General features: G+C 47.1%; 1 protein-coding gene and 1 long non-coding RNA gene across 4 annotated transcripts in view; one reads left to right on the top strand and one right to left on the bottom strand.

Moving 5' to 3' along the window:
* Positions 1–25,310, top strand: part of Hn (phenylalanine hydroxylase) — a 107,069-nt gene that overhangs the window by 5,649 nt on the left and 76,110 nt on the right. The window contains exon 1 of one of the 3 annotated variants that reach the window (XM_065444618.2): positions 352–622. The exons of 1 other annotated variant lie outside the window; for it this stretch is intronic. In XM_065444618.2, coding sequence (XP_065300690.2) covers positions 584–622 — 39 coding nt within the window. In that variant the 5' untranslated portion in view covers positions 352–583. Of the gene's footprint in view, positions 1–351; positions 623–24,578; positions 24,673–25,310 lie in introns of those variants that run through there. One more of the 3 variants, XM_065444617.2, reaches the window with a different exon arrangement.
* The window catches only part of LOC139050592 (uncharacterized), a 107,065-nt gene continuing 82,866 nt past the window's right edge, over positions 1,112–25,310 (bottom strand). Inside the window, exons 2-3 of the long non-coding RNA XR_011508963.1 lie at positions 1,544–1,661; positions 1,112–1,228 (exon numbers count right to left, since the gene is read on the bottom strand). This is a non-coding gene — a long non-coding RNA (uncharacterized lncRNA). The remainder of the gene's footprint in view (positions 1,229–1,543; positions 1,662–25,310) is intronic.

The raw sequence follows: 25,310 nt of genomic DNA, 5'->3' as shown, positions 1-25,310 counted from the left end.
CGCAGACATACATGCCCGCCGGTGGCGTCAAGCACTCCGCAGGGTGACTTGACACAGGGCGACGACGAAATAAATTGTCGCGCGTGATCTCTTTGAGATTTCCTCGACGCATATTAGGGCAATAAATGCTCGTTATCCTATGGCGCAGGAAAAAGCCCTTGCCCGCGGGCTGTAACAGCAGACGACGTCGCAAGCGAGCTGTCGTCAGCGACGTCTGCTGCAGATAGACGCCCGTTAAGAAGGTCGGCAGCGATTACGGGTGAGGAGGTTTCTAACTCGAGGCTAGACCGGCTGCGATTGGGCGACGCCGGCATGGTCAGATCACCACAAAGCCGGACATAAACAGCCGCCTCACGCGAGCTTGTTTTTAGTCTGTACGACTAGCTGCGACGGTCGTTCGGAAGCACAGCGCGACGTGTCAGTTTTTTTCACGAGACCAAGCAGACCTGTGCACGTGGGTTAGCCAGCAACTGAGTGAGAAACCCGGGGTTCGAATTGCGGAGGAAGCGAGCCCAACCACACCTGACGCCCACTCACGCTCCCGAATTCTCGTCCGAACCGGAGAACAAGTCATTCCGCTGACATGAACGGAGTCAACGACAGGGGTGAGACAGCTGGAAAGGTAGGACACGCTTACGTTTAGTCGCGTTTTCAACCGCCAGCTTGCGTTATGCACCAGGCCTGCTCTACACGGGAAGAGCGTGCTACAATAATGGGTAACTGCACACATCTGAGCGCAGAAAAACTATCTAGTGCTTTCCGCGAATTAGCAAATAAAATAGTGATTCCCTACACTCCATAGGTCGGTTACACTTAGCCAAACGGGTTAATAGAAGATCTTTGATTTAATTCATCCACGTATACACATGAATGCAATATAACACAGCTGAAGAAAGATTGTTAAGCTCATATTGTTGCTGGTACTGGCCACGCGAAAATTGTCTAAACAGGCAATGTGAAACGGCAGTATTCAGATGAAGCAAGGTATAAAGTTTTGGCTTTGTAGTGGCATCATGGGCGGGGGAGAGGGGGTGACACATACCCCACAATTCCCATTTAGACGAGTTTAATCGTTTAACTTCGAGGTTTCACGTTTGCTACGTGATTTCTTAGTCCGACGATGACGCAGTTGTCGCAGTTCTTATCGCAGCCGCTGTTGCTCCTGATGCACTCTGATGAGTTTCGCAATTTCTGGAACTTGTCCTCACCGTATCTTGATTGTCTGCAACTATCGTTAAGAACAAGTAGAAAACACATGGCGCCGCTCCTGGCTTGCTTGTCAACAGAAGATAGATGGAGGGTGGGAAAGCAGGAAGAACTCTCTCCAAGCAGTAAGAATATGTTTTTCGAACGGCGCGACACAGAACTCAGGAAAGACACAGGACCAAGCACACAACTCTGTCTATCATGTGCCTCTTTCTTAAGGCCTGTGATGCGTTGTACAAGAAAAATTTCAGCTGCTTGACAAGGTGTACCAACGAAGACGCTGCTTGGAAATTCTTTATTCTAGAATATAACGAAATTCACGCCATCTAGGGCTTACCTTCTGCTCGAACAATAGTAGTCATCAAGTGCAAGTACACGTCCTCGATTGAGCATGCTGGGCACGTTACTTTTCTGTCCAGAACGCATAAGTCTTATGTGCACATGCCTCTGATGACCTGAAAGCATAGTTTTTTCAAAGAAATTACTAGAGGGAACTTTGGCACTAGTGTCTACGGTAGACTTAAGTATGTGGATTTAGGCGGCATGAGGATGATGCAAAGTAAGTAGGTTTGTCTAAACTTCGTCTTTATGGCTTCAAACGGTTCTGTAACGGCGAATTTATCATTTAAACAACAGGTTGCGTTATAAATGCGGCAATTTCCAATAATTGCGCATGTGCGCACAGACTAATTACCTTGATTTGTTCAGATTACTATCAATGTTTGTAAATTGAGAAAGATAAAGCGTTATTGATGATGTCAACATTGCTCATGCGCCTAACGGCATACAAATAAACGTACAAGGAAAAGCCAACCTCTATTATGTGGAGATGCCATTTTCATCTTGAGGTATCACAACGCCAAGACATCATCGTTAAACAAATCAGGTCTCAAGAAATGCACCACTAACACACGTCACCCACACAGGCAACAACTTCAAAAAAGACTCCAAACACAGGCGCGCCTTTGTCATAGAGGGGGAGGGGGGAGGCATATTATTTTTTGGAGTGATTGCGTGTGTGCTTGTTGGTGGCTGCGTTGTTTGCGCTCTGATTTGGTTTACCATACCATACTGCCAACTATCCCAACAGCAAGTTGTTGTAACAAAAGCCCAACTTATCTGACACAGCGCACGGTGACAGCAACAAACACAATAACATGCCAAGCAATCAAGGAACCAGTTCAGATGATTGACAGTTGAACCATTTATGTACAAACAATAACCAAGGAAACCAGCGACGCATGCGCAGCAAATGCGGCTGGGGTTGCTGACGCGCGGTAAGACCACTAGGGAACAACTGTCATTGCTGTCTACTGCAATTACTTGTATTTGATCTCTCTCGCGTTTGAGATGGCGAATGGCCGAGTGGCTCACATGACATTATTCCACGTTGCTAACACGCTATCTATAATTTCACGTGCTTCTTGATTTTTGTAAGGAAACTCCTTTCTTTCTTTAATCTTTCGTGCGCACGACAATTCGCGAGTTGTTTACGCCGCTGAGGCACATATAACGTTCTCTGGCTCCCGAGCATTGTAGGTCGTGACATAAAAGTCTGCCACAGTGCGTAGAAGGTCAGACCTAGAAGGTCCGCAGTGCGATGTCGGTGTGCTGCAATATACAACGTTCGGCTCATGTTCAACGTCACTTGATGTCATGACGGAAGCAATTCGGAATGCCAATTACCTTTCACTGGTGAGCCCTTTCGCAGCAAAGTGAAATTATGCCAGGCGACTATGAAATGTTCGTAGAAAAACTCTCGAAAAAAGTATCTGCCTTTTGGTTCTTGGAAATAAAATGTGATATTTTTTGTTTTCATGCGGTGCCCCTTGCCACATTAATTGACGGTCACTTCAGCTTCCCTGAAAGCTTCTTTCTGTGCTCTGAAAATGCACAGGAGATGCCCTATTGAAGCGATGAATTGTATATCACCCGCAAATTCTTGTAGTAAATTCTCTTTGACTAAAACACTTCGTATAGCTAAATTACTCTTCAGACTATCAACTTTATTTGGTGTATAGATTGCCTTTACGTTTTCCAATCTATGACTATCTATGACTTCCTTCTTTAGAGGTTCTAGTCTTTCCTTACAAATTTGTAAGCCCTCGAGACGTAATGACAAATTTTATGAGTGCACAAATTCGGGTATTGTTTGCGAAACACCACTTAGCTTATGATGCTCGATCTCAGAAAAGTGTGTTGTGCCAGTGAAGTCCACAAATTTGCTTTCTCAGCCCTACCACAATCATGTGGAAGCAACATGAAGTAGCTGTGAAGAGTTAATGCAGCCAAGAAGACATCTCTTGGCGGCTTTACAATTCGCTAATGTTGACAAATACTGCTTTTTAGATTATTAATTGCGTTTAATGCCGTACTACGCTGCATTGGAAAGGGACAAAAGGCTTCACCGAGCCGGTTATGAAAATTTGGCTATCCGCGAAAACTACAGAAATATGAGAAATTACTTTGAATGTGAAATGCGCCACCTAGTATGGGCGCCGAAGCTAGGTGAAAAAATCCAACGGCAGAAAAATGTAGCCTTCACTTTCTGCAGTGACGGCGAACCCTTTATCCGCAGACTGGATGAAATAAGGGTTAAAAAGGAGCCCTTACAGTCTACGATGTTGGTGTCACCCATTTATGAATGGCCAGTTAAAGCCGCTGCACATAAGAGCACACTTCCTTGCCACTCGAATTGTTTCAAAATATCGGTAGAGAGTACCACACTGCTCCATTGGCTATGGACGAAACTATGATGACGCAGTGGCCATTAAACCTGCTGATGTATGGCATAACCCGCTCGAGCTTCCGACGACTGATTATCGACGATTTTAGGAACTTCGGTACGACGGCAGACTAAAAAATTCGTCATACATCAGCGCCATTGCTATACATAACGGGGAAGTTAAATCAAGAACATGGCCGACAAAATGGTTCACTGATCATTGTTATTTGAGACTCCCGTTCTCAGACGGTACAAGTCCATCATGTAACCGTATGTGTTTCCTACCCCATGGTATATCCTGAGTGCAGCAAGTTAGTCACTGAATGCTTCTGGCTCAGATAGCACTGACACTTCTTATGACCTGCTACCCCCAACCCCTACTAGAAATTTATATCCTTAAAGGGCCGAACCCATCTCACGACAACTTTCGACGGTGGTGCATTTAGCATTATGTCAAAACAGTGACATAACCTATTGCCGCCGTCGAAACGAGTTATGTATGAGACGTGAACCGCAACATGACTCTCGTGTTTCCCCAAGAATGCCCGGCGCCATCCACGTGTAGACTCGGAAATGCGTGGCACGGCGGTGCGCGCAAACACCGAGAAACGCGTTCATGCAAAAACTGAGGCTACCCTCTTCGCGCTTCTCTCTGGACACGCTGGGCCATCTAGTGGCGCCGCCGAAAATTACGCGCGTGACCTCCGACACGAGAAGCGTAGAGAATCGTTCTACGCCTGCGTGCTTAGAGAATTGTTCCCTCACCCACCGCACACTCAGTGGCACGTACTTAGTGATCCAGGTTAGCCTGAGGTTCGTTGAAGAGCGCCACATACCTAGTCCCGCATCTAAGGTGACCCATGTCGATGTGGAAGGGGTTCGTTGAAGAGGGTCACATATGTACACATTGCCACATATTCAGCAACTAATGTAGGTCTAGCGGCTGGTTTCGAAACTCGTACCCTCAGCACAGCAGCTTGATGCGCTACGCATACGACCACGGAGTATATATCCAGTGACCCAGGCAGGCGGGGAAACGGTTAGACAGAATTATACATATATATAACCATACACAGATAGATGGCTAGGTACACATTTCCCGTAAAATGCTTAAGCAGCCTGAGCTGGCTCACGCATTGAACCTTGCAGCACGTCTCAAGTACCCAGGTCATCCATCTACGGCGGGTGATCATCACCTGCTGTGGCAGTGCTCTAGTGCACAGGAGATTAGGCACAAGTGCTGAGGGAATCAAAACTCAAGACTGCTGATGATGGACAATTCTTAAACTCACCGTTGCAACATCTGCGTCACGAAGGACGGTATGCGTCTATTTCAAGTCCTTTTTTCTTTCTTACATATATGCCTTGGGACAGGTCTTCTGAATTGAAGATGCAGGCGCCTGACACCCTACATTAGCAATTGGAAGCCTAGCGCGCTAAATAACTTTGTATTCAGGACCCCAAAACCATAAGGTCAAGTTTGCTGGCGATTATTGCATGAAATTGCGGTAACGTAGTTCCATGGAAGCTACAGTAATTCTCCGAGAACTAACCGGCATAACTTATACGCATCTGACGCTTGACGTTTACAGTGAATATTTCAATTTAGAACATCCCTAACCGCGGCAGTTGTAGCCGGCTATCCTAGCGGGTAAAACGTTTACGACGAATAAATTACACTGTGAAATTTTCAGCTCTGTTATCTTCTACATCACTATAAATTTCATTGCCCCGTAACAGAATATCAACGCGGGTGTCTTTTTGCACGAGTACCAAAAAATACTTTATTCAGTTGAACGGTTTATTGAAGGTGTGCAATAATATATATATATATATATATATATATATATATATATATATATATATATATATATATATATATATATATATATATGTATATATATATATCACGCTGTGTATCTGTACTCAAACCCATTTGGTGCAGCTGAGCGGTATATTTTGGGCAACACATTGAGGCATGCTTTGCATGTCCTATCTGCGTTTTTCTTCTTAATATGCTTGGTCGCTTGACCGAACCTTGAGTAGTTGTTCGTTTCCTGACTAGTTACCATGTCTTTCCAACAGTAGCTGGGCCCATGCACTGCGACTAGAGTTCGGTTTTTGGACATCCTACTCTGTTAAGCTTCGACTGTGCGTACTGAAGAGAACTGTAATTTCTGATATAAACTTGATATGACTTAGCCTGCCCCGCGGACTATTCATGGTGCGATCAAGTAAACAAAGGGAGACCTTCCATAACAAATAACGAACATGCCCACACGGCGTCCTTTATCGAAATCTCCATCGATATTGAGACCACAGAAACCGGCGGACGCCAGCGTAGGTCCCTCGCGGCCATCTCTGGCAACGATAAGGTCCAGCTCTCGTGACCCCCAGGAAATCTCTGTCAAGATTTCCGGCGTCATGAGCCGGTGTCATATGATAATCGCCGTCTGGTCCGCGAGACGCTCAGACCGTGGCACGTACGGTAGCTTATCGGGACGCCGGAGAAGTAGATACCCATGAACTTGGGCTCTTATCGTATCCCGGGGTAAGCCTGCACATTCCCCTCGCTGCGAAGCAGCTTCGTTTCCCACACCTCTTCTTGCGTTCATCTGATTTGGCACGAATATATCTAGGGAGTGAACCCCGTGATCCCATTCGAAAATCATCACGTCGAGCTTCGTCGTGTGTCCTCACTCTAGCTGACCTAAAAAGTGCAAGGTCGACAGAAGAGTGCGAGTGCTTGAGCCAGCTGCGAATTTCACTTCCCAAAAGGCACACAAAGGGCGTGTCCGGCTTGCCGAATGAAAGGTCTGGGAGCACCAAGTTGAATTTGAAAGAATAGTGCCGCAACATTTTTATAATTTTTCTTATTTTGCTTTCACTGAAGACCTTCGACCTCGAAACCCCTAAACGTTACTGGCAAGCCTGGGAATGCTATAAATGATTTGCGACTTTAGCTTTTTACAAACCAGCTGTGGCTTTGTTCCCCAGGATGTGTGTTATGACGCAACGCAAAAAAGTTGGTGACATGGCAGCAGCGCATCGTGAACTTTTGGCACTGGCTTCCGCTCACTGGGACTTCTGCTACGCGCGGCGAATGGCTCTGCGGCTAGCATACCACGGAGCGAGCCGCAGCGATTGCCGAAACATCCCGATGCCCGGCACCCACGTGGCAACCTTCTGTGTTATGACACATTTCACTCTTGGGAACTGAAACCAAAACTGATTTCTAAAAGAGCTACAAAAACAAAATATTTAGGGATCTAAATATTTAAATATTAGGGAACACCGCTATTTAGGCCAGTAGATATACTTTTCCTATGTTGCCAGAACTCTCGCTGTTAGGCGTTTAATGTTCTGCAGCATTTGGAACACGTGAACACGTGAATGTTGCGCTGATAGCGACATTGCGATTTTCTGCCGGCTGCCATGCCGTTTTACGCAAGCCTATTTTAAAGAAAGAAAAATATTTTCATGTTCACAGAGTTCGCATTCAAAAATATGCACCCTTGATCCCTCTGCCAGGCGGTTACTTGCATACATGGCGAACTACGGCGTTCTTGAAAGCAGTATATAGCCGGTAATTTCTGATCGCTGAGGCGGCGCGTTCCAATATTACTGACTTGGTTTTGCATGCTTCGCCTACATACACAGGCGGAATAAGTTGCAGCATAATAATTGGACAAACGAAAACCTCACACGTATACGGTTCTACTCAATTACGGTCGTCAGAATGTAACTCCAAGAGAAAAAAAGCATGAGCTAAAGCGTACGAAATCAGTCGCTGTGGATGAAAACCGGTGAATTGAAATCGTTCCTGCTTTTTGGACAATAATATTTTCAAACCGCGCTTTGTCTTTCTGTTTTTTTCATTCAAAAAGCAGCCCCGTAGAATCGTCGATAGAATCATGTGATGTAAGTTTCAAAGGTTGTTCGTTTGTGGAAGAAGCAGATCGACAAACGGTCATTCGGTATTCTAATCAGACATGGTGGCCATTTAGTTTCTTCACAGCTCTGACCTGTCGCTTGACGGTCGCTTCCGTATACATTGTCCCGAGACTTTATGTGAACACTAGATACGGCGAGTCCCAGCGCAATTTTTGTCGGACACACTGTAGTATGAATTACGCTTGCGGAGAGCGTGTGCAACAATGCTGGACACCAGGTTAGATAACGCAGTCTGCAAGCTTTTCATTATCAGGAGCAAAACAATGCGCGCTGCATTGGGATCAGCGTGCTGTGCATTGTGTTATAGAACCTGCAGTCGCAACCTGCCGTAAATTGGGAACTGATCAAGCACACATAACCATGCCTTGCGAAACAAACAGAAAAAAGAAAGCAAGTGGGGGTAACCAGCTCGAACTCGGTTTACTACCCTGCACTAATGTTGAAAGAAGGAAGAAAAGAAGAAAATGGAAAGAGGCTATAAGCGGTGCATCCGCGCGCACAATAGCATTCACGGTGTATTAAAAAGTGGCTGCTGAGTCCAGGCGTTCTTCAAAAGCTCCAGGGGCTTTGCGTACGGAGGATGGTCGAGTCGAAGGTTGCAATACCTTTGAGAAAGTAAGGGACACGTTCGTCTTTAGCTCGGTTTCATAACATTCCAAATCAGGGAGTCAGAACGAAATGCCTTTGGTTCTGGTTTTAGTTTCGTTGCACTGAAAAAAAAGTTTCGTTGCGGTTCTGCTTCGGAACGAAAAAAAAAGTAAGGATCCGTAACGGTTCCTAACGGTTCGGTTCGCCCGCGAACATTTTCGAAGGAACGTAACGAATAAAAGATAGCATTTATATTTCTCGATAAGGGAATCCTCAATTTTGATATCATGCAGAGTGCCTTGAATCAAGGCTCTGAGCACGATCTCAGAAGCAGCATCTCATCTAGTGTACTTGCCGAAATGCGAGACCGCTGTTTCGATAAAACGAACTTAGACGCTTGACTTAAGCTTCGGTAACTTAACCTCCTGCAACAAAGCGTTGTGCCCGCAGAAAACGAAACGATAAGATCTTCAACGCGCAAGCCCTGGGCTTTGCTACGATGCCGACCTGCTAGGGCACCAAGCGGCAGGCTTAGATTAGTGGAGCGCTCGACAGGCTAGATCTCGCACAATCCCTGCCTGAGATAAACGCGCGAATTCTGACGTCGCCTGAAGTCGGCGGTCTCGGATTACCGACTTTCCCCTCGAACCGAAAACACATCCCTCGTGAGCAGCAGCAACTGGTGCGGCGGGCCCGGGAGACAGCAAGAGCCGCAGGATCCCTGGACTAACGGCAACTCCCCGCACAAGCAACTCCCCGCATGGCAACTCCCCGCGTTTAATAAATGTTTTTCCTCCCCTTTCTCCATCAAGGATATTTCATTTTCACTCCAAAAGAAAATAATAAGTAACATTTCGGTTACGTTTTCGCTCGGGGAAAAAAGATATTCTTTTAACAGCGAAGCTCTTAAGGGCTTTCTGCACCAGGATGGTTTGCGTGCGTACACACAAAGCACCGAAGATAGTGCAATGCCGGGCCGACCCGCGGCAGAGATGAAGCAGGCGTTACGCACTCCCCATGCGTGGGCCGATACCGAATATAGTGCAATGCCGGGCCTGCCCGCCGCGGAGGTGAAGTTCGCCATTGAGGCGCCCACATACACGGATTCCCTGGTCTTCCTTCTTTACAGAGTGGAAGGGCACGGAGTTTTTATATCACCTTGGTTTTCGTTCCGTTCCGATGCACTGTTTCCCAACATCTTCTATGAGCGATGTGCCGTCCACTGGGCGTAAGGCAGCGCGCATTGACCACCGAGATAAGCGTCGTAGCAGAGGATGTGCTCGATGGTCCCGTCGCAAGCGAAAGATCGCCCACGGCGCTCTCCATCATGGTGGTGCACGAACCGCTGGCGCGTGTCCTCCACTACAATAGCCGAAGCTGACTCGGAAGGAGATAGACCAGGCTGACAGCCAAAGGTGCGACGAACGATCGAGGGAATGCAGTATTCGGCAGTTGCCAAACGTGCCGCCGAATTGTTGCGTTCGATCGTAGCGCAACGACCAATGCAGGCGACGTTGGTGTGGCCCGGCCCGCCGACGTCGCCGCACGTCAATAGCCACTGCATTCTATCTCGTGCCGCCCACGACGTTAAGCAGGATCAGTCTGCAGAGCGTCTCTCTGCAACGCTTCATTTCTTGACGCGAAAGGCTTGACGCGAAAGGATAAGGCGCACTCGCGAAGGAATTCTTCGCGCGCCTTAGACTGCAGAAGTTGGCGTCACTCTGAAGAGTGCCGGCGGGCTATGGTAAATCCTCGAGGCCCCTCTTGCGAAATATTGCTGCAGCTGTCTTCACGCTATCGCACGTACTTGCAGTGGGCAGCCTCTGGTCTTTAGTAATGGACATGAATAACTTATTACACAGAGAAAAAAAAATACATGAGCAGGTTTTAGGTTAAGACAGAAAAGGAGGCCATAGGGTGCGTTGCGGTACGAGAAATTTGTTCCCTCGCTCTACGTAAGAAGGCGCGTTCTGGGAGCCCAAGTATGCATACAAATTGGAACTATCTTATGCAAGGATTCGGGACTGTGCGAGACAAAGACGGCGAGCTTTCGAGATGTCTGTGTGATTCCACGTGTCGACGACCGAATTGGTAAAAGAAGAGCGTAAGTTTGAGCATGTTGGTATTTCGTAACACAGCGCTGTGCCCGCGTCGTACTTCTGTCTCTCGTCTCTTTTCGTTTGCTATAAACATAAAAGGTATGGTGAAAGAACCCGACTCGACGCCAAATAGACGGCTTTCAGACGCTGCGGGCACATTTGCACAAAGAACAGTCACAGAAAGGCACAGTGCAAGAAATGCAAGAAAGGCACAGTGCACAAAGAACGAGCACATTTCCACGTATCTTACGTGCGCATGTCGCAAGTCCTTGACCACTTTTGAGCGCGGAATCTCTTTGTCTCGCCGCGATGAGAGGTAGGCGTTTGGTCAAAAGCGAAGCGATATGCTCTTGTTTGATCAGCCCGGGTGAAAACTACATACCAACAGTGAAGGTTTTGCTTACTTCAGAAATATAGGGTCCTACTACAATTTTGCAGCTCCTTCTCATTCAAAGGGTGTTTCCCTCGAGGTATAACGATGAAAAGAAAGGTTTTAAAAATATGCAGCTCTGTATCGTGGAACCAAATGTTTCTATGGTTATTAATCATTTTGGGCTGGTATATACTTTCAGGGTAGATAGAAAATTAACGAAGCAGGATGTGATGTCGCCCCCGCAGCAATTACATCAATTCTAATACTGCATTTGCAGAACACTTATTTCTCTTTGCACATAGTTCTGAATAAATATGAACAGCCATTTGCCTATAAAATGTTTCAGTAGTCCACAGGCTTTGGTCGACAGTACTTTTTCCTTTGTGTGTCTACGCGCCTGACCTTGCTACACTCTGAAGCGTACCATCAGTCGGGTCTCAGGGTGAATTTGAGGTTTATTACAACGCATGCTATTTATCATAACTATCCTATTTAAGCCATTGGAGAAACCGTAGATAGTAACAGCTGCGCTGGTTCTTTCTTCACATTGGCATCAGTTATACTGAGACTCTGTATTGGTGAAGAAATTTCTGGCTATGCGAACACTCACAGGAAACGAGTGTATAACGTTGTCCACGGCCGTGAGTAATCTGTGGTTTCTTTCGATTCCCCGACGATGCAGGCACGAACCATCATTATCAGCCCACTTCATGACCACTGCAGTACGAAGGCTGCTCGCAGCGATCTCCAACAAAAACAAACACGACAATAAGCAAGACAAAAATACAATGCAAACTATTTGTTCTAGTTTCACGCCTGCCTTGGTGGAACGTAAGCCACCAGACAGGAATTCTGAAGACAGCTGACACGCTTAACATTTGCCCAGTAGTAAGACGAAGCACCAGGGCTACCAAGAGGCAGCCAGCCATGTTCACTCCGTTATGTTACCGCGCTTGGTTTCACTTCAGGGTGGGATGCGCTTGAGGTGGCAATGATCCCCGAATTCATTGTGGTTCCGTCCAGAAGTGATGTTCGCTGCTCAAAGGAACCGCGCCTTGATTAATGCAGGCTCGAGGGAAAACTAACTTTCTCAAACACGTGGAGTTTGAACCCACTTTCGTTGCATTCTTGCTTAGCATTCGCTATCTTTCTTTTCGATGCAGTCATGCTTCAAGCGGCTTCATCAAAGAGTCGCGTCAAATGCTAATGATCCCCCAAGGCTCTCGCTACGTGGGCAGCGGGCCGTAAAGATAATAATGACTGGAGCCAGAAACCAAGGAATACAGAGAATAAATTAAGAGACAATGGGTCCGAGTAACATGCGAATATTGCGGCTTCATCCCTGGTGATATTAGTTCTTTTCTCACTTATTTGCTATACAGCACCATTAAGGTATGAAGCTGCGGCGAAACAGATCGCTTTTCTGTGTATAGATATTTCTCCAGACATGATTGTCGGGCCAGCCATATAGCAAATGAAGTGGATGGTTAGTTTTCAGAAGTCTCATTTTTCGTAGCATAACTGTTATTGCGCATGGATATAAGGGAATAATAAGAAATACGTTATTACAAAAAGTTGACACTTCCCTGACTACGTACGCATTTGTTTCGGATCTCGACACTGGGATTCAGCGAGAGGGATTCCGTACTGAGTCCAACCAAATGCCTGGTTAAATATTCATTTTGCTCTTTATCTCGCTATTTGCTTTTCCAATATAGTGGACACTGATTCTCACTGTTCCTGCTGTTGTTGCTGTTCTTATTTCAACATAATCTCTAAAGAGAGAGAGAGAGAGGAAAGGGGAAAGGCAGGGAGGTTAACCAGAGAAAAAAAACTCCGGTTGGCTACCCTACGCTGGGGAGAGAGGGGAGGGGGAGGTAAAGTGGAAACAAAGTAGAGATAAGGAAAGGAAGGAGCATAGACACACAATCACAATCGGTCACTGTCACCGAACACTGTCATCGCACAGCACACTGAACCATAATCTCTAAAAACGAGCCATCACTTTGACCACCATCCTTTTGCAATTTTTTTACATTTCGTTGGCGTCGTACTGACAAGACATTGCTATGGCCACCAAAAATGGAGAGAGGATATATCGACTATGAACGTAGAGAAAAATATTAAAAAAACTATCTTGTTATTGGCTGCGATTAGAGTGCGTCACGGGATACGTCATACAAAACCTGCAGCACAGAGAACAATATAAAAAAATTATCTTACTAATAGCGCCTTTCAACTGGCTCGCGCTGACAATAGGTCATGGGATACGTCATACGCAACCTGTAGCACAAAGAAAAAAAAAGTCTTGCTAACTGCACCCTTCAATTGGCTGGCGTTCAGAATACGTCATGGGATACATCATACGCAACCCATGCGCCTATGGGATCGCAATCACATCATCGCCGTTTCGGCGTCTCTACCGTCATTTTGACAGTCGAATGCTTGAAACCAGGGCTCCAAGGTTATTTTCCGAACGCTGTGGCTGTTTGTTTCTTTCTTTTAACGCGATAGCGTTAAGGGCCTCCGTGTCGCAGAAAACCCGGCGTCGGCGCCGACCATCTTTTCGGCAAAAGTAACTCCGAGCCACACCCCCGTATTCAGAAATAAATCTTAACTCGAACCCCATGCTTGACTTGATATAAATGACGCCTCGCTTGAACATGTCTAAGAAGCTCATTGCGTTTCCTATGCTGCGTTCAGGACAGACGTCCTTTAAATCAAGACAAGCTTGGGCTTCGAATTCAGATATATTTCTGAATACGGGAGACAGTATTCTATACGGCACTTAAGTCGTTCTTAAAACACGGAAGTGGCTCAGACTTTGTCTTAGTTCTTTAAAATTTTATTCTTCGGAATTTAGAGAATGGCAGCCTACAGATCAATTTCATGAACCAACATGCCAACAGCGCATAATTTTTATGCTATATCTTCTAAGACTGAAATATTGAAAGTGCGAAACAATAACAGATCTGCCGTTTCTACCAGAAAGCTCCCCTTCCCGCATAGATTTCGCCGCCAGCGTTTCCCGGTAATCATTACGGTTACACACGCTGCAGCTGCGCAAAAGTGTGAGAATCGGTCAGAGATCTTGGAATGCTATCGGTGTTCCACTCTTAAAGGCGAAGCTTAAACGTCCATCAAATGTTATTTAATGCATACCATTCTTTGGCTAGGTGCACGGGGTCATTTTCTGCTCCGTTCCGTTCTTTCTCCCGTTTCGTGTCTAAAAAAACCCGTAACGCCGCATAGGCTTGAAGACGTGAATTTCGGTTGATACGCCAACTTCTGTACGCTCGGAGCCACCTACTCCTGGGCCGCCGAAACTACGATGGCATACTTTGTAAGCTAGTATAGGAGTGGGGGTCACTACATATATATTTGCCTAAACTTCGTCCTTGCGGCATCAAATGGCTTTGCGACTTCGTAACCTCCTCATTTCAAACGAACTTTGATTTTATGAATAATTAGGTAAACACAATTGAAATTGTCCGACGGCAGGATTCGAGCAGACAAAGTGCAGTATAGAAAACCGAGGTCGAAACCGTTGGGCCACGGACGCATGCATCGCCAAGTGGTGCAGAACAACACCCTGAGGAATTTCTAGCGGGCAAGCGAGCGTGTTCAGACGCTAGATGCATTTTGATTTGGCCTTGCCGAGGTGCAGTTAGAAAGCAAGGGAAGTATTGTGCAAGAGTCCACCTAGCGGACAAGTCCATTTCGTCTGCTGTTGCAGTGCTGATTGGCTGTGGCGCCTCGCCGCCGCGGATGCACAGCACAGCCCAGCCAATCAGAACATAAACAGCAGACGAATTCGACTTGTCAACCAGTAGAACTCTTACAGAATGCCTCCGCAGGTGAAAGCTCGCGCAGACAGGGTACGCGTGGATGCCTAGGGCAACCTGAGAATGGCGAATGCAGCAACAGGGAGGATCTTCGGAAGAGGACGCGTTGGAACGAAGGCGAACGTGTAGGCGGGTAAATTATGCGAGAAAAAAAAAACAAGCCCTACAGCGATAGAATGTTATTTAATTTACCGAACGCAAGATCGGTAGTAAAAATGAGTGCGTTGTGGAGATTGTCATAGTGTGCGTGGTGTTACTTGCAGCTGCTGATCTTCAGGAATTACGGAAGTCTTGGCTTCAGTAACAGAGTACAGGCTTCACAACTAGTGATTACAAACAGCGCTACGCACCACAAGACAATATCTCAGTGTGGAGTTCCTGCCTTGATATATATGTGTATTTTTCATTTTTTAACTGTCTAATTTGGCCTTTAAACATAGTTCTCTTCTTTATATATCAGTCTTGGTCCTTTCCTGATTATCACTTCGAATCACCTATATATATTCTGCAAAATCGTCCATATAGTGCTCTGAGTCATATTGCTTAATGGATAACGGCTGCAAAGGCAACTACGATTATGATAGAGTGGCCCGTCAGTCACAGCTTTTCATTCTGCTATCCACTAGTCCAAGCACACCAAAGTATTCTTTCTTTTTTGCTTGCTTCTATATCGTAAAAGGGCGAGTGCACCAGCTTTGCATTACCAAACTGTAATGGGCATTTCTTCTGGATAAATGAGCTCGTCTGGCGGCTTTCATCTGATAAAACTTCAAAACCAATTTAGTCGTTATACACCGTTATACACCCCCTGCTCCTTTAGAAGGCAAAGTGAGCTTCGCTATGAAGAGTAGAATTGTACAGGCCATGTCTGTGGTGAAGATAAGCGTAAATGGCATGACGTTTTCCACTTCCTAATTGCGTTATACGAAGGACCCGCACCTCAAAACCGTAGAAAGAATTGCTGATAAACCACAAAGTGGCCTCAGCAGTTTACTGTTACAGCCTTTCTACAATGATACTCGGTATCCTTTTCCAGGAAGTATACGTGCCATGAATTTATGACGCAGAAGGTGGTCAAGTGGAAGAAAAACATCATGATCATTAGGAACTTGCTCCAGCTCACCTTGTCGTTTTCTGTGCTACTATGTCGGGTCGCGCAATGAGCAGCAACTTAGCGGACGACCAAGCCTTCTGAACCGAGTGCTAAAACGTAAAGATGCTCTGCTGCCACGTCACCACCATATGCGTCATGACATCACGCCGCATGTGCCTCCTGGAAACGGAAACTGGTTTCCGGAAAGGTTCTTGCCTTTAATTAAGGCACTCCGCCCTCCCCCCGTGTTTTTTTAGAGCGCAGCTCTTTGGCGTCCGTTCCTGGGTTTCGCGTCGTCGTCGGCGTCGTCGTCGACGGCGTCGGCCTCGTAACCAGCTCGCCTCCGCCGCCGCGCTCCACCGCCGCGCATGCGCCGCTGCTCCGCCGCCGCGCATGCGCGCTGTCGGCTCTCCGGGCGAGGGAGGATGATGGAAGGGAGGAGGAGAGACTGTGGAGGAGGGCTGGCTACACAAATGGCTCTTTGGCGTCCGTTCCTGGGTTTCGCGTTGTCGTCGGCCTCATAACCAGCTCCGCCCCCCTTTCATCCCCCCAGCGCTAGCAGCGACCGACTGATACCGCTTTCGTGAGTCCGCTACCGCACTCACGAAAGACGTCGTGCACTTCCTGCAACTCGCATTAACCGTCCATCGATCCACACCGATGTTAGTAGTGGGGGACTTTAATGTTGACATAAAGACAAACAGCAATTTCCTAACACTTATGCGGGAGAACATCCCGTTCCTCTCGCTCGTAACGCGTCCCACGGCTGTGACAACCTCGCGAGGCACTTGTATAGATCTCGTCTTTGAGAATCAAGCATTGGTGTACCAAGTCGAACATATATCAGTCTATTTCTCCGACCACAAAGCTTCCTTCATGACTGTCAAGAACTGTTAATGGAGTCTTTGTTAAAGGAATACGTGTGAAAAATAAAAAAAAAATTCTGTGATAGCGCATACATGTGTTCCTCGATTTCTTTGCCTCAATCTATCGAAAAGGTGAAACAGCTTATTTGCTGCGCTCAAATTTCGCATTAGGAAGTAACGTAATCGTCGGTAATTTTTTTTCTTTTCTGTGATTACGAAGTGCATGGTCTTCTTATAACGCAAGAAATTGAAGTGGTAAATGCCATGTCCAATTGCTTTATAGCCCGAACCACGTATGTAACCGAATTCACAAGCCACCTTGAGGCACCTATTCACCCTCCAGCTTATATTTTGGACTGAAGTATCAACTAAATAAATAAAAAAGTAGAAGGTGAATCTAATAATATGTCATCGTCATGGCACAGTCAAACGCGAGTCGTCAGCCTTCAAAATAAAATACGTACATCGCAAGAGGATGAGTCAAACGAGAACAAGGTAAAAGCGGGAGCCAACGTTTCGACAAGGGGACTTGTCTTTTTCAAGGCAACATATGCTTTCCTCGGCACTGTATGCATAGCTAGGGTTCTTCTAAAGGGGGAGGTGGTAAGGTAGGTGACCGAGGCAACGACCCAAAGAAGGTGTGTTGGCGCCGAAGGTGTTGACACATCTAACACACCTTCGGTCGTGGCCTCAGCCACCCACCTTACCTCCCTCTCCCCTTTAAAGGAACTCTACTTACTTATGCTGTGCCGAGGAATGCATATGTCGCCTTGAAAAAGGCAAATTCACAATTCGAAAAGTTGCCTCCCGCTGTCACCTTGTTCATCGTCTTGAATTTCCATCGACCGACTTCCCCGTGTTTTCCATGCATCGCAAGAGTAAGACGTCATTGCATCAGCGCCAATGAAGTCTCCGACGCGAGCCCTATGCTGCCCGGGCAAAGCATCTATCGCTAGAGCAACCAGCATCGTGTCAACGGTGGGCACAGCCTTTGACACAAGAAGACCGACGTCCGGATTTTGCATCTATGTTGACAGAAACAGCTACCCCCCCCCCAAAAAAAAAAAAACATAATAGGAGATGGAAAGCAAGACAGCAAGACCGGCCAAGCTATGAAATCCCAACGAAGACTTTATTCACAAAGATAAACAACCAAGCCGGCACCCACGCAGACGCACACCAACATACGCACTCCTACACACTCCACCACACAGATACACTAAAAAGATAGGACACCCAACCCTCTTGGCTGTCAATAGCTATGCATGTTACAAAAGCCGCATGGTAGAAGAAAGTCGGAAGTTACAAATCAAAAGCAAAAAAATTATGGGGTTTTACGTGCCAAAACCACTTTCTGATTATGAGGCACGCCGTAGTGGGGGACTCCGGAAATTTTTGACCACCTGGGGTTCTTTAACGTGCACCTAAATCTAAGTACACGGGTGTTTTTCGCATTTCGCCCCCATCGAAATGCGGCCGCCGTGGCCGGGATTCGATCCCGCGACCTCGTGCTCAGCAGCCTAACACCATAGCCACTGAGCAACCACGGCGGGTCAAATCAAAAGCAACTACACTTGTCTGAAAGCACTACGTGCACATAAAGGCATTTGCCTATTATAAATATAATATAGCTCGTGTTGTTTTCTTAACGATACAAGTGCATCAAGTCGCTCAGAGCGAAAGAGATATTTTTTTTATTTAGAGCCAGATAGCCTTTCGAGCGCGAACATTGGCCTGTATGCTTATACTTAGCTAGGAATGAAAGGACAGATGCGAGTCAAATAAAGCAAGGCGACGTGATATCATGATTTTACTTCTAAGATTGACCTTCGCAGGCATTTGCGTTCGACTTGACACACCGATTTCACTGTTCACTTTTAATATGATGTAGGTTAAAGTCTAAACTTTAGCTGGAGTGTTTACTAGCAGCCACGCGATTCGAGGTTATGAAACGACGCACTGAGTGCTTGGCGTTGCAGCGAGGCGCAGTGCGAGGAAGCTAATACGCGCCCGAGTGTCAAAGGTCCGAGTGCTTCCGCGTTTGTCTCGCGTATTTTATTCACTGTCGCATTTGCCGCAACGGCAACCTGCGATTGCGTCAGAGCCATGCCTACGGTCTTCGCCACAACGCATCGTCAGGTCATTGGCGAGGGTTAGGAGCAAATGGGCAGGACAGCTCCGGCGTAAGTACGTGCGCAGTGCCAACAATGCAGGTGAATTGCATCAGCCAGACCGGCAGTCGAGCGGTCTTTCAACTCTTTTTTTTTCCCTTGTACCCTACGGGCTTTCTTTCTTTCTTTCTTTCTCGCGAGGCCGGCAGGAGTGCGTAGACTGATGGATCGCCCTGGAATGGTGCACTGTGAGGGGCGGAACGCGCGTAGTGTGGATAATTAGCGAGGACAAGTTCTGGGTCGACTACGGCGCTGCGCCTAGCCTCGAGCGAAGAGGCAGTATGGAGCGCAGTCGATCGCATTTTCTTTCTCTTTTTTTTTTGCTTTAACTTCGTCGCGTCCTTTCCTTCGTGCACCTCCTTGAGAGCGACGTGTCTCCATTATGACGAGGAAGCCCTGTCTCTTACCTTCGGCTCGCGGCAAACTGCAAGGTGTGGCCGGCCACCAACGGGTCACGCGATCGATAATTATAGCCTACCCCCCTACCCCCTGTATATTGACGTTCTGCGTGTGATACGACGTAGACACACGACGTAGACACCCTTCTATACGTGCTGAGCAGGAAGCGAGAGCAGGGCTTGTGACCAGACAACAGCCGGTTTGAAGCGAAAATTACGCTTTCATTTGCCGCCGCAGCATCGCCACCACTGGCTGCTGCGCTCTCAATTTTCGTTCCACATAGGATGAGCGAAACATACTTATACAAAAGTGTTCCGCTTACTAAGAGTAACCCATGAGGAACGAATGTCGTTGAGCCACTATCAACGTATGCAGTCGAACGCCTTCATAACGAGGTTGCTTGGGGAATGCGTAATCATTTGTTATACGAGTCACTTCGTTGTAAAGGTTCCACTGCGCACCACTTACGGTAGAACAGGGACATAATTATTTCTTCGTTATACAGTTCATTTACGTTCTAGCGGCATTACACTGTATCACTCTTACATTATAGTTTGTCGAAAGTTTCATTAAGTATTTGAAACATCTAAACCGCGTTTCACATCGATTCCACCATCAAAGCGGAATATAGATGCAAAGAAAACGTTCCACTGAGTGGAATTTATGGACAACCAGGTTAAAGGCGCAGAGATGCGAAGAAAATGACATGCGATTTGGAACGCTAATGATCCAGGCTTCAACTCGGGCACGTTCGCGCTACCGATCTCAATCGCGAACCTGTCCAGACACTGCGCAGCCTTGTATGCATTCAGATTCGGGGCGCTGTTGCCTCAGGTGAGCGATCGCAGGTGAGCGATCCCATTATGCATCCATCGCTGGCTTAGGTGTGCGTTCTGGCACTGCTGCCATTCAAAAAACTTCATTGTGGGATGCCTACACAGAAATTTAATGTCCGTATCTATTATAAGACGGGTAACACACAAGTAGGGTAACACACAAGGGTAACAAGACGCCGCGCACAATCATAGCGATGCTCCCCTTTAGCATAGCCCTAATGGGTTGCCCAACGAATTACACAACATGTATCAGACACTTATTTGTAGCAGGCTGGGCAAACAGTAAGTGTCAGGCGAAGTCTGCTGACACCCTAATGGTGGTCAGCAGTGTGGGAACGGGTGCATCGGAGTAAAAGGTAATTGAAGAGGATAGCGCCGATGACGTATAGAGTAAGGAAGACAACTGTAGTTATATATGTGCAGCAAACGCGAGCACGCACTCACGCGATAGCTATATGGTAGACTTTCACATTTTCGCCAGGTAAACGTATTTTGTGCACATCTTTCTTTTTTCCTGACAAATGTTGTAACCTTTCTGCTCTATACAGCTGCATTTGTTCCATATCCTCATCTCCCACATTTATCCCTTGGTCGCCGATCACATATGGGCATCAAAGCTAGGGATTACCAGTAGTGAAAAAAAGTTTTTTTTTTCTTGCCTCCCATTTCCCGAAAATTATGGCGAAAACCTACTGGTAGTGCTACCACTGCTTCCATTGCCTTCCACTACATCATATCATACTACCGCTACTCTTGGTGCTACTATATTACCTGCTACTGCTGTATTACAACTGCTACCATAATTCTGCTACTTTTTTCGAGCCATAGCCCTATAGTACACTTTATTAGCTCAAGCGTTCATAAATCTAATCGGAACAGACAGCAGCCCCGCTGTTCCCACTTTGAATGAGCGAAAAATTTTACTTTCTTTTTTTCGTTCTCTCTCTCTCTCTCTCTCTCTCTCTCTATCTTTCCGCTTGACGCAATTCATGACGCAGTTGAAATACGAAGAACGTGTTTGCCATCTCCGAGTGACAATAATTGCGCTCATTATAGCTAGCCGAACACTTTCCGCATTCTTGTCAAGACCGGCTGTTCTTTCTCGAGCTACTTAAATACATAAGCCATCATCCAACGTTTATCCTAGCTTGACCACACACACCATTCGCGCTTGCCCTGAAGATAAAAGCGTTGCTTCTATTGCGTGATCGAGGGTGTGCATGGAGCTACAGTGGTCGAGATCTCTCTGCAATTTCACATCAGCTCCAGCAACATCATTGGCACCACTGCTACGAGACTACGTCCGGTCTGCAACTGCCAGCTTTCATTGCAGTGGCTACCGTTGGCGGCCGAGATGGGATTTATAGATTGCACGTACCGGTGCTTCAATTTTATGTTCGCGCACACACTCTACACTCTTAGGCAAAGTTACTCCCTTTGGAGTGCCCCTTCTGCCGCACAACGATAATCGTTATCTGCCTTGATGCATGTCCTTTCTTGTAAACGCCACTCCCGCTACTTTCCTGTCGGGAATGCTATCATGCTGATAACGTGCATGCCGTTCGTTACTGGAATGTACCGGGCTCGCAGCGTTAAAGAAACGAAACGCATCAAGGCAGATGACGATTATCGTTGTGTGGCAGAAGGGGCCCTCCAAAGGGTGTAACTTTGTCTAAGAGTGTAAGAAAAGTTTACACCATTTGGAGTGCCCCTTCTGCCACACAACAATAACCGTCATCTTCCTTGATGCATTACCTTTCTTGAAAACGCCACGCCCGCTACTTTCCTGTCGGGAATTATATCACGCTTATAACGCGCATGCCATTCGTTACTGGAAAGCACCGGGTTCGCAGCGTTAAAGACAGGAAACGCATCAAGGCAGATGATGATTATCGTTGTGTGGCAGAAGGGGCACTCGAAAAGCTGTAAACCTTTCTTAGAGTGCAGATGAGAGCGAAGAAGAAGAAGAAGAAGAAGAACAAAACTTTATTCGTAGAAAGAACTTCGTTTCCCCTAAAACGGGGTAACGCCGTGTGGTCGGGCCCCTATTCCAAGGCACCGCTGGCCCTCGCCATCCTTTCTGCCCTGCGGACGAGCCTGAGCTGATCCCCAAGGGCGGAGCTGGGTAGCAATGCCTCCCACCTCGCAGATGAGAGCGAAAGCATTGGAAAATCATTCCCATTCTCAAAAGGTGGCATTCGAAGTCAAAGGCCTAATCGAATGGAGCGAATGTACGATTTGTTGTTCGAAAGCTTCGAATATGCGCGCACCGTTCAATATGCAACGCATGCTGCGTGCGTAGCACAACACACGTGTGACTTGCGAGCTACAGCAGGCGCGCACGAATCGGAAGCTTTCTGTCCGGACGATGCGTGACCCGAGCGTTGCACCAATCCGGATGCACGCCCAGACGAAGCAGCAACACACTGAACGTTTCGTAACACCGTAACACGGAAAAACCGCGAAGCCCGCAAAACAATTTATCGCTAGCCTGGCATGAGCCGGCAGGCTCAGCCGAGTGAAGCCGGTCCCGTGTTTTCACATCCGCACAATCTCCTGAGGACATTGCGGTCTCCCGGAACTGCAAAGCTGCGAATAAGGGTTGGAATGGCGAACAAAAATATCCAGTCGCTTCATCTACAGATGGCACGCAATATCCGAAGCAATACGAGGCGCACCCATCGAGCGAGTTTTCAATTTCGCTACAGAGGATACGAGGGTCTTTATGGTGTCGTTGCTGGAGCCTTCCCAACAAAACAAGGGAAGATGGAGGACGGATGAAAATTTTGGAAAAGCAAGTCTCAGTAAGGATAAGCAACGAAGTGCTGCAGAGGACAAGATGAAAGAGCCCCGCCAGCTCGTTCTATTTACAGCAGTTGTGCACCGTTATTGATCGGTGCTGAGTAACGGAAGAGTAATCGACTGCATTTTAGCAATTGGCCAATTACTTCTGTGGGGCAGTGATTATTAATTGTATTAAATTCCATTTTTGAATGAAGTAGTTGTACTTGTAATCTCAAAAAATTAATTGTGGGGTTTTACGTGTCATTACCACGATCTCATTATGAGACACGCCATATCGGAAACTCTGGAAATCTGGACCACTCGGAGTTCTTGAATATGCACCTAAGTCTAATACACGGATGTTTTCGCATTTCGCCCCCATCAAAATGCGGCCGCCGTGACCGGCATACTTGTTATCTGCTACATTTTTTTAACGTGTACATATTTGCTGGTTCTACTGTTATGAATTCGACGCTGTCATTTCTTCTATATCGCTGTAACGCCTCAACGTCATTCCAGATCGAGAAAGATTGCGACAAAAATGTTCACCTTTATCTCTTGCCATGGGGAACGCATTTGCAGAACAGCCGGAAACCAAAAACCAGTGACATTTCGTATGAGTTACAACTTCAGTGGTACAGTGATTAATTCCTTCGTAATTAGTTTCTTGAAATGATCACAGCCTAAAGTTCACTTAAGCATATCAAAAAGCGCAAATCGTAAGCTTCGCATTGGCTTTCCTGGCCTTAAATCAACATCTTGAGGCATCATACATCGAATGGCATATAATATCCGCATTACATGAGTATATACGCATAAACAGACCGCCAGTCTGCGTTCGTTTCGTAAGGCTGGAGGTAGGCTTCCGAGAGTTGGTTTCGAAACATTTGAAATGGCACTCAGAGCCGTTTCTGATCGTATCGGAACAGCTGTGCGTGGGTCACGTCCTCCTTGCCCACTCTGTTCACATCAGGCTCGTGAAATCTATTATGCCCGCTTCGTCTTACACATACTTGAAAGCAACTGTAAACCGGAAGGGCTACGGATGCGACATGTAAGAGTGCTTACGACTGTCTTTTCTCCCGCATCGGTTCTCCCAACTTTTGAAAGCACGTCAAATAAACAGAACCCAAACAAAACAAACAGGTTCAAGAAGTGCGGCGCCGGTTTCTTAGAGTCCGTCACATTCGCAACGTTTTTTTTTTTTTTCAGCTTAACTTTGCTACCAATTTGCAACTTGCTCCAAGTTCGCACTCTGTTGGGAAACAACTAAAAAAATAATAAAAGTCAAGGCGGAAGAGGACACGGAAACAAAGAGAGGGTGTGTTTGACAGTTGGAAAGAGACTGCGACACCGGTTTCATTTACTGTCAGCGGCCTAAGAGAGCACGCCGCTGTGGGAGAACGGCCTCCGCGTAATGAGAAGGTGCCAGCGAATGCCGCTACGTAGAACAGTATTACTTTCACGTTGCCCCTTGCCAGACCCGCTTCAATGTCACTGCTAGAGTCACGTCGAACAATGCGCACAGAGACCGAGAAACTCCGATCGGGCCCCAACAGGGCACGTTTGCGGAGAGGGAGAAAGAACTGGTCGTGTGACAGAGCGAAGAAAATTCCCGCGCCCGATAAAAAACGCACACGCAGCGTTCACCCTCGGCAGACTGTTAGCACCGGCCTGTGCGAGCGTCGGTGACCGACGTACGGGAACGCGTCCCCCAAAGTCCGGCTTATGAGGTAAGAAGCACCAATTTCGTGGCTCGGCTGTCGCGCAGGCAGACGAGCACAGCTGCGATTCTTCAGCTTGACCCCGAACTTCGCTGACGTTTTATTATCTGGGCACCAAACCCCGGACTGCGGTATTGACGTCGCTTCCAGGCATGTCTTAGACCGACAACAACGAAAAAAAAAAACATCCCGCGAAGGTGGAATACAGAGGATAAGGGGCCGGCGCAGCAAAGATCTCTGCTGTGTCCGCTCCTCGATCTTCGTGTCCTGTCTTCTACTTGCTTTTTTCCCCCGAAATGAGCCACCTGCCGACTATGGCAGGTGTTCACATGCCCAGAGTGTTGGTGGCTTTCCTGCTGAACCTTCCACCCGCCCTCAGAAGAAAGTTCAATGTGCGAGAAGAAAGCACCGGCCAGCAGATATAAATAACAAAAAATACCGGCCGAAAGCAAACCACATTCGACCAAGCACCGAACCCGGGCTTGCTTGATCTCCGGACCCAATCCGCTTGCGCCGGCTGATTTAATTTACACGCGAAGCTATGGACCTGCCTCCATAGCGGAGAAGGCGGAAGCGCTCGTCGCGAGGCGGAAACGGCCGAGAAGGCTCAGCTCCGAAGGTGCGGAATCGATGAATGCTCGCTGGTT

Source organism: Dermacentor albipictus, chromosome 10 (assembly GCF_038994185.2).
Source record: "Dermacentor albipictus isolate Rhodes 1998 colony chromosome 10, USDA_Dalb.pri_finalv2, whole genome shotgun sequence".
NCBI classification, from domain to species: domain Eukaryota; kingdom Metazoa; phylum Arthropoda; class Arachnida; order Ixodida; family Ixodidae; genus Dermacentor; species Dermacentor albipictus.
The sequence above is the reverse complement of the archived record's forward strand: the minus strand, read 5'-3'. Positions and strand labels throughout refer to the sequence as shown.